The sequence below is a fragment of the Lacerta agilis genome, chromosome 1 (genome assembly GCF_009819535.1).
Source record: "Lacerta agilis isolate rLacAgi1 chromosome 1, rLacAgi1.pri, whole genome shotgun sequence".
In the NCBI taxonomy this organism is placed as follows: Eukaryota; Metazoa; Chordata; class Lepidosauria; order Squamata; family Lacertidae; genus Lacerta; species Lacerta agilis.
The window spans coordinates 118,227,070-118,237,105 of NC_046312.1; the positions used below are offsets into that span (position 1 = coordinate 118,227,070).

General features: G+C 42.1%; 1 protein-coding gene across 1 annotated transcript; it reads left to right on the forward strand.

The window, feature by feature from the left end:
• Positions 1-3,002: 3,002 nt before the first annotated feature.
• Positions 3,003-9,760, forward strand: C1H2orf66 (chromosome 1 C2orf66 homolog). The gene is made up of 3 exons (XM_033168846.1): positions 3,003-3,151; positions 7,933-8,130; positions 9,535-9,760. The coding sequence occupies exons 1-2, from the start codon at positions 3,029-3,031 to the stop codon at positions 8,113-8,115; spliced, it is 306 nt and encodes a 101-aa protein (XP_033024737.1). The 5' UTR covers positions 3,003-3,028; the 3' UTR covers positions 8,116-8,130; positions 9,535-9,760.
• Positions 9,761-10,036: the final 276 nt, after the last annotated feature.

Genomic DNA, 10,036 nt, shown 5'->3' on the forward strand with positions numbered 1-10,036 from the left:
CTTCGAGAACACTGTCCAACCATCTCGTCCTCTGTCGTTCCCTTCTCCTTGTGCCCTCCATCTTTCCCAACATCAGGGTCTTTTCTAGGGAGTCTTCTCTTCTCATGAGGTGGCCAAAGTACTGGAGCCTCAGCTTCAGGATCTGTCCTTCTAGTGAGCACTCAGGGCTGATTTCTTTGAGAATGGATAGGTTTGATCTTCTTGCAGTCCATGGGACTCTCAAGAGTCTCCTCCAGCACGATAATTCAAAAGCATCAATTCTTCGGTGATCAGCCTTCTTTATGGTCCAGCTCTCACTTCCACACATTACTACTAGGAAAACCATAGCTTTAACTATACGGGCCTTTGTCGGCAAGGTGATGTCTCTGCTTTTTAAGATGCTATCTAGGTTTGTCATTGCTTTTCTCCCAAGAAGCAGGCGTCTTCTAATTTCGTGACTGCTGTCACCATCTGCAGTGATCATGGAACCCAAGAAAGTGAAGTCTCTCACTGCCTACAGTATCTCGAGCTTAATGTTTGTAGGTTTATTTGCACTGGAAGGGAGAGATTTTTTTAACCCTTTGAAGAACTCCAGGTTCTGAGCCCAAACTTACACTCAAAATAATAATACACAGCATAATACTTATAAAACGCCTAAGAGCTATACTAGCTATTGTACATAAAACAGAAGTAAATGTTAACCTGCGTTCGCGGATCCAATATTTTTTCTTTCTTCTGTGATGAAGGGAAAGGAAGTTTGGACCCCGCTAAGAATGTTTTGGAAACAAGATTAATTGGATCTCGAATGGAGTCAGGGACCGGGTCCTACGGGATTATTTTGTCTACATGAGCAGTCCTAACCAGGCTTAGTTATGCACACATCTTATCCAGCTGACAGTCATGGCAGCACTTTTTCGAGCTACATCATCTGTTAAATTTGTACAGTCATAGATCAGGTTGCAAACGCTGCAGGTAACGTTTTGGGGGGGGGGTTGCACTCGCGCCGAACCCAGAAGTACCGGAATGGGTTACTTCCAGGTTTTGGCGCAAGTGCATGTGCAGAAGCACCGAATCACGGCCCGCGCATGCGCGGAAGTGGCACCGTGGGTTACGAACGCTGCGGGTTGCGAATGTGCTTCCCGCATGGATAGATAGGTAGATATTTTATTTACGACCATAGGTCCACAATGTAAAACCATATACAAAACAATATACATCAACACTAAGTGAAACAGAATAAAATGAAATGAAACAAAGCTAAAATATGTAGATAAAATAACTAATATAATTCAATACATATATACAAGTATAATTTATATAAATTCCTTAGATAAAATATATGCGACAGTACATTTAATTCAGGTGGTAAATTAAGATGTCAATAATCATAAAGTAAACCGTTTTCCCTTTTATACGAAAGAACTGTAATCAAATATCTTGCTACAAGCAGTGTTCTGTTCGGAACATTGTCTTGTAGCAGATGTATTAATTGGGTCTCCGGGGTCTCATCCAAAGTTTCTGATATCAAAGGGAATAAAAATCTGGTTTCCCGCATGGATCACGTTCGCAACCCGAGCGTCCACTGTATCCCATTTTTGCATTCCAAGGAGGCCTGAACACAGCTAGCCCATCGTTCCTCCCCAAAGCATTTTCTGCACATGCAGCAGAGTTAGTTGTTCGAATAGATTGCAACTACAACTATGGTCCATGCCATCCATACAGCTGCTGGCCGGAGAAGGAAACTCTTCCGGCTTTAGCGCAGCTTGGAAGTGTTGCTAAGTTTTGGTGCCCTCCAGGTGATTTTGACTGCAACGCCCATCAGCTAGGTGCTGTTTTGTAGTCCAAGCACACCTGGAGTGCATCGGGTTGGGAAAGGCTGCAGGTAAAAAAAACACCATGGGGGTTTCCAGCCACTCAGGTGAAAGAGTGAAGTACATGCAGGCTTTCAGTGGGCATTTGCCTTTTCAGTGGGAAATCAATGGAGCTGGAAATTGCTCCAGTCTAATCACAGACTCATAGAATTGTAGAGTTGGAAGGGACCCTGAGTGTCATCTAGTCCAACCCCCTGTAATGCAGGAATAAATGTTAAGAGAGAACTTGTATGGCAATATATACCGTTCCCAACATGATTAACAACAGAAACAAAACCCAAGATTCCCACTACCACTCCAAATTGTAATAAATTTCCATTCAGTCATGTGGGTGATAAGGATGGAGTGAGTTAGGACTTGTTGCTGTGGAGAAAAAGGAAAAAAAGGCCATTGGATGAGACTGAAGGGTTGTTAAGGGCTGAAAAGGAGTGATTACTGCCCTTTTGAAACTCCCCCTGTTAACGTCATTGTCAATTATTCGTTATCTCTCTCTTGAGATATAAATGGAGCTGATCAGTTCAGCTAAGCAGAGAGGAGACCCAGTCAAAGTTACTGGTAAGCTTTGTGTTTAAAACTTACTGCCATTGTGCATCTATAAAGTTGGGGAATATTTTCAGTTTTCTTTCTAAAAGCTCAAAACAAAATAAAACAAAAAATTCCTTCCAGAAGCACCTTAGAGACCAACTAAGTTTGTTCTTGGTATGAGCTTTCGTGTGCATGCACACTTCTGCTCATACCAAGAACAAACTTAGTTGGTCTCTAAGGTGCTACTGGAAGGAATAATTTTTTATTTTATTTTGTTTTGACTATGGCAGACCAACACGGCTACCTACCTTTTTCTAAAAGCTGTTACTCATTTTGAGGGGTTGTTGTTTTTGGTGCTGCTGCTGCTGCTTACTTTGGAAGTCTGTAGAACAAAGAACTTGTGGATGTACAAGGTAATTGTGTGGGCATGTTTATTAGGTTTGTTTAAAGTAATTTGTAAATGGGAGTTTCTATTTTGAAACAAAAGCATTTTGAAGCAAAGTATGCTCCCCTTCTCTTAAATGTGGCCCTTTTGATTTATTACTGTTTGAAAACCTTTTGGGGGAGGGATTAATGAACCTGCTTTGTGTAATTGATGGAAGTGTATTCTGATCTTCCCAGCACAGAGATTTCAGTCTGTTACTCTCTCCAGCATGTGGAAGATGGTGATTGTTGTTCAATGCGCTACACTGATTTTAAGAGGGCTGGGAGAGGGAGCTCCATTAAGGCCTGAGGAGACTTGGAAACCCCTGGACAACCCCCGAAACAGAGATCTGGTAAGCAAAACCTTGGTCTACAGTTGTACTTCTGTGTAATATGCCCAAATCTCAAGCCCCAAGGTTTGTTGTTGTTGTTCAGTCGTTCAGTCGTGTCCGACTCTTCGTGACCCCATGGACCAGAGCACGCCAGGCACGCCTATCCTTCACTGCCTCTCGCAGTTTGGCCAAACTCATGTTAGTAGCTTCGAGAACACTGTCCAACCATCTCATCCTCTGTCGTCCTCTTCTCCTTGTGCCCTCCATCTTTCCCAACATCAGGGTCTTTTCTAGGGAGTCTTCTCTTCTCGTGAGGTGGCCAAAGTACTGGAGCCTCAACTTCAGGATCTGTCCTTCTAGTGAGCACTCAGGGCTGATTTCCTTCAGAATGGATAGGTTTGATCTTCTTGCAGTCCATGGGACTCTCAAGAGTCTCCTCCAGCACCATAATTCAAAAGCATCAATTCTTCGGCGATCAGCCTTCTTTATGGTCCAGCTCTCACTTCCGTACATTACTACTGGGAAAACCATAGCTTTAACTATACGGACCTTTGTCGGCAAGGTGATGTCTTTGCTTTTTAAGATGCTGTCTAGGTTTGTCATTGCTTTTCTCCCAAGAAGCAGGCGTCTTCTAATTTCGTGACTGCTGTCACCATCTGCAGTGATCGTGGAACCCAAAAAAGTGAAATCTCTCACTGCCTCCATTTCTTCCCCTTCTATTTGCCAGGAGGTGATGGGACCAGTGGCCATGATCTTAGTTTTTTTGATGTTGAGCTTCAGACCATATTTTGCGCTCTCCTCTTTCACCCTCATTAAAAGGTTCTTTAATTCCTCCTCACTTTCTGCCATCAAGGTAGTGTCATCAGCATATCTGAGGTTGTTGATATTTTTTCCGGCAATCTTAATTCCGGTTTGGGATTCATCCAGTCCAGCCTTTCGCATGATGAATTCTGCATATAAATTAAATAAGCAGGGAGACAATATACAGCCTTGTCGTACTCCTTTCCCAATTTTGAACCAATCAGTTGTTCCATATCCAGTTCTAACTGTAGCTTCTTGTCCCACATAGAGATTTCTCAGGAGACGGATGAGGTGATCAGGCACTCCCATTTCTTTAAGAACTTGCCATAGTTTGTTGTGGTCGACACAGTCAAATGCTTTTGTGTAGTCAATGAAGCAGAAGTAGATGTTTTTCTGGAACTCTCTAGCTTTCTCCATAATCCAGCGCATGTTTGCAATTTGGTCTCTGGTTCCTCTGCCCCTTCGAAATCCAGCTTGCACTTCTGGGAGTTCTCGGTCCACATACTGCTTAAGCCTGCCTTGTAGAATTTTAAGCATAACCTTGCTAGCGTGTGAAATGAGTGCAATTGTGCGGTAGTTGGAGCATTCTTTGGCACTGCCCTTCTTTGGGATTGGGATGTAGACTGATCTTCTCCAATCCTCTGGCCACTGCTGAGTTTTCCAAACTTGCTGGCATATTGAGTGTAGCACCTTAACAGCATCATCTTTTAAAATTTTAAGTAGTTCAGCTGGAATATCATCACTTCCACTGGCCTTGTTGTTAGCCAGGCTTTCTAAGGCCCATTTGACTTCACTCTCCAGGATGTCTGGCTCAAGGTCAGCAACCACATTACCTGGGGTGTATGAGACCTCCATATCTTTCTGGTATAATTCCTCTGTGTATTCTTGCCACCTCTTCTTGATGTCTTCTGCTTCTGTTAGGTCCTTTCCACTTTTGTCCTTAATTGTGGTAATCTTTGTACGAAATCTTCCTTTCATATCTCCAATTTTCTTGAACAAATCTCTGGTTTTCCCCATTCTGTTATTTTCCTCTATTTCTTTGCATTGCTCGTTTAGAAAGGCCCTCTTGTCTCTCCTTGCTATTCTTTGGAAATCTGCATTCAATTTCCTGAATCTTTCACGATCTCCCTCACATTTTGCTTGCCTTCTCTCCCCCGCTATTTGTAAGGCCTCATTGGACAGCCACTTTGCTTTCTTGCATTTCTTTTTCATTGGGATGGTTTTCGTTGCTGTCTCCTGTATAATGTTACGAGCCTCCATCCACAGTTCTTCAGGCACTCTATCCACCAAATCTAAATCCTTAAACCTGTTCTTCACTTCAACTGTGTATTCATAAGGGATTTGATTTAGATTGAATCTTACTGGCCCAGTGGTTTTTCCTGCTTTCTTCAGTTTAAGCTGGAATTTTGCTATAAGAAGCTGGTGATCTGAGCCACAGTCAGCTCCAGGTCTTGTTTTTGCTGAGTGTATAGAGCTTCTCCATCTTTGGCTGCAGAGAATATAATCAATCTGATTTCGATGTTGCCCATCTGGTGATGTCCATGTGTAGAGTCGTCTCTTGTGTTGTTGGAAAAGAGTGTTTGTGATAACCAGCTTGTTCTCTTGACAGAACTCTATTAGCCTTTGCCCTGCTTCATTTTGAACTCCAAGGCCAAACTTGCCAGTTGTTCCTTTTATCTCTTGACTCCCTACTTTAGCATTCCAATCCCCTATAATGAGAAGAACATCCTTCTTTGGTGTCATTTCTATAAGGTGTTGTAAGTCTTCATAGAACTGATCAATTTCAGTTTCTTCAGCACTGGTAGTTGGTGCATAAACTTGGATTACTGTGATGTTAAAAGGTCTGCCTTGGATTCGTATCGAGATCATTCTATCATTTTTGAAATTGCATCCCAGTACAGCTTTCGCCACTCTTTTGTTGACTATGAGGGCCACTCCATTTCTTTTACGGGATTCCTGCCCACAGTAGTAGATGTGATAGTCATCCGAACTGAATTCGCCCATTCCTGTCCATTTTAGTTCACTGATGCCTAGGATGTCAATGTTTATTCTTGCCATCTCATTTTTTACCACATCCAGCTTTCCAAGGTTCATGGTTCTTACATTCCAGGTTCCTATGCAATACTTTTCTTTACAGCATTGGACTTTCCTTTCACTTCCAGGCATATCAGCAACTGAACGTCCTTTCGGCTTTGGCCCAGCCGCTTCATCAGCTCTGGATCTACTTGTACTTGTCCTCCGCTCTTCCCCAGTAGCATGTTGGACGCCTTCCGACCTGAGGGGCTCATCTTCCAGCGTCATATCTTTTATATGCCTGTTGTCTTTGTCCATGGAGTTTTCTTGGCAGGGATACTGGAGTGGGTTGCCAGTTCCTCCTCCAGGTGGATCACGTTTGGTCCAAACTCTCCACTATGACCTGTCCTTCTTGACCTGTCCATAGCTTCCCTGAGTAATTCAAGCCCCTTCGCCACGACAAGGCAGTGATCCATGAAGGGGGCCCCAAGGTTAATAGTCACCTAACTGTAAAAGCTTTTAAGTTTTCAGTTCGCCTATACAGGAGCTGGTTTGGTTCATACCTAAATTAATTGACAAAATGTGACACATGCATGCCCTCTTCTATTTACCTATGATTGATGCTTTGCAATTGATTGATAACGAATGGAAGGCTAATTTAAATTTCCATTCCAAATAAGGAGCAAGCTTAGGAACTGATTATTTATATGGGCCCAAATGCTGTATTAATTAGTAGTCTGAAGGAGCTTGGATCCAGAAGCTGTTTGGCAAAAAAATTAGTAGCAGAAAACTGGCTTCAGAGGTTTGCACCATCACCTGATGCCTGGTTAATCAAAATTTCGGAAGGCTTGGAATCAATTATTTTTGTGTGTAGTTTGTGCTTTATGTTAGGAAACTGTAAAATTACTTGATTTATGGAAGGAATTATGGTGGGGTTTTTTTTTTTTTTTTTACAAATACTATGGGAATACTGATAGGATGTAGAGAGTGTTATATATGAAACCTGATTATTAATAAGAGACACTGTATCATAAAGTTATTATTTAAGCCTTCTGTCTATACACCTGTATGAATGCACCTGACATACAATCTTTGGAATTTTATTTTATTTTATTTAAAATAAAAAGAGTCTATCTCATAGTTTTCCTCTGTTGGCAGAATGCACTTTGATACTATGGAGGTTTCCACAGAACAGGGAGAGATGTGATTCTCACCGATTTCTGCTTCTTATAGAATATGCAATATGCACACAAGCCTCCAATTTCCACATGCAATCTGACGCTCAGTTCCAGGGAACTTTAGATGTTGAGACATGGCTACGTTCCAGAGTTTGGCACAGAGACAGGAAGGGGAAGAGCAGGTGTCGGCAAGCCCACGGAGAGCGTCTATATGCGCATGTCTATGATGCCAGAAATCGTGTCTGCGCATGCCCAGACGCCGAAAATCGCGCCTGTGCAGAAGCGTTTTTCAGCGTCTGGACATGCGCAGGCGTGATTTCTGGCATCGTGCTGCGCATGTCTGGCGCCACGGGCATGTGCAGATGCGATTTCTGGTGCCGTTCAGCAAGGCTGTGCTGCTTTAGCGCGGCACGCTTGCCAAGCAGGTGGCTCAGTTGGCGGGCGGCTCATGGGCTGGTAAAACGGCCTTTGTGGGCCGCATACGGCCCACGGGCCGGAGGTTGCTGACCTCTGGGGAAGAAAGTAGGTCTCCACAAGGAACAGGGACCTGGCTGGGCTTCAAATCAAACAATGGGAGGTGGAATGGGCCAGCTGAGAGTTTAATACCATTCCTTATTCTGTGAGGCTGTGGTATGTGGGGTTTATGGAAGTGGATAGAGATCTCCTCAGTGCATGACTGAAAGAAATCGGAGGGTAGAAGACAAGGATAGGTAGGAGGGAGGTGTCCACAATAAATGTTCATGGGTTTATAGAAGAGAATATTTGCTGGGGTCTGTTTGCTTTGCTGAAATGACGTGTATTTTCATCCAGTTTTTTAGAACGCTAAAGACTTACTTTTCCGGGAGAGGTCTCGATCTCAGGAAGTTTCCAGATACTTTCTCAAAGAACAATGACAAACCAAAGCCAGTAGCTTTCAACTTGGATCCTCTTGATTCTGCATTTGCAGATTACGAAGAAAAGAAAAACTCTTTTATAACTTATCTCAAAGGCTAAAGGATATTGATCAAGGTAAATGAGAAAAACCAGGTTCCTCTGATCCTTCAACCCCACAATAGGCATTGAACTTGATTAAATTCCTCATTTGAATTTAGGTAATTACTAAATCTGCAGGCTAGATCAATTTACATGCATGATTAATTTAAAATAAGTTGGAAGGGACCCTAAGGATAATCTAATCCAACCCCCTGTAATGCAGGCATATGCCATTGTCCCATACAGGGATCGAACCTGCAACCTTGGCATTATCAAGCACCACACTCTAACTAACTGAGCTATCCAGGCTGGCACAAAAGAGTCGATTTGCAAATAAAGAAGATTAAATTGTGATTTTACTGACTACTTTTGCACAAGTAGTTTTGTACTACTGCTGTGTGACATTATTAGTTGTGGGTGAACCTCTCCCCCTTGTTTGGTTTGAAATGAGCTCTTAAAACTAAATTCGCCTAGAAGACCCAGATTCACCTAGAAGACATTAGCTGGTTGTCCTGTATCAGGGGTGGCCAACTCCCAAGAGACTGCGATCCACTCAGAGTTAAAAACTGGCAGTGATCTACCCCCTTTTTTGGGGTTCAGGTCAGGGTTGGGGGAAAGCCATGCTTTTTTTTTTTTTACACATGCAAGGCAAAAATGTTGAGCTTCTTTGGGGGGAGCCAGGGAACTACCAATCATCTACCACAGATGCCCAGTGATCTACTGGTAGATCACGATCTACCTGTTGGATGTGCCTATCCTATATAATATATGTTTAAAACCTAGCAAATCTGAAGCAGCCCTACTGAATTCCTAATTGTGTCGTGGGAAGCATGATGCCGAGTTTATAGTTGTCATCACTGCCCACTGCCCACTAGGGACAGGGGCGACATGGTGGTGATGTCATGTGTGCACCAGTATCCCCAAAATGCATCTGTACCCTGCACTGAATGCACATTATCAGGAACTATTTACATGCCTTAAGTGCCTGATGCCTACTTCCAAGACATATTCAATTACTTCTATTTCTCTTTGCTTTGTCCTTAAGATGAGAAAGGTATGGTCAAAAAAGATAATTAGTAATAATAATTATAATTAGTCATAATAACAATATCCAAAGAGTCTGCCCTAAATACTGGAGGATGAATGGAAGTAAATTCTACTGTTAGCCAAGTATGTACAGTATTCTAAAGTGGCAGGAATGTTTGCAGCAGAGAACCCAGGAGGTAAATAGGCAGAAACCTGTCAGTCGTCCAGCAATATATTTTATACTAATCAGCATATATTTGAGCTTCTGGCTCACTTGAGAAACATAAAAGATCCTGGAGGATGGAGTGAGTGGATGGGAAAGAAAAGCAAAAAAATAAAAATGTATTGATAAAATGTAGAACTGAGTCCTTTTACTCTGCTTTGATGGTATTGCTTTTCCTCTTATTTTTACAGGTGTCTCTTTTTAGAAATACCGGTAGTTTATTTCGTTCAGCCCCCCTCCCAAAATTATTTGAAGGCACAACTGCAAAATATGGAGAAGTGCAAGAAAGTTGAGAAAAGAAGGAAGGGGAAAGACAAGAAAAAAGAAGTGGTAAAAAAGAAGAAAAGGACTCCCGGTTGTTTCAAAGCATCTATGAAATCTAATAATTGTTAATTAATTGACAAGGCACTATTTCCCCCAAATTTTGCTTATTGTTTTCATTTGCTTGACTCTAAATAAAGCAGAAATTCTGATTATACCCACCAAAGACCTGTGACTTGAATACTGTATAAATAAATTGCACCTCAAATACAGTAAATTGCTACGTGAATGGATGTTTTTAAACAGATATCACCTGTTTCATAATAAGTTGCAGTTGAGATGCCTTTTGAATATAAATCAAAACATTTCTGGTCAAATTGTTGTTTTACAATTCCATAAAAGTTTGTGTGTGGTAACAAAACTCTTAACATG

Coding starts and splice junctions, on each gene's coding strand:
- C1H2orf66 (XM_033168846.1), top strand. CDS start 3,029: ATGTGGAAGATGGTGATTGTTGTTCAATGCGCTACACTGATTTTAAGA. Junction 3,152..7,932: donor ACCCCCGAAACAGAGATCTG/GTAAGCAAAACC, acceptor ATTTTCATCCAG/TTTTTTAGAACGCTAAAGAC.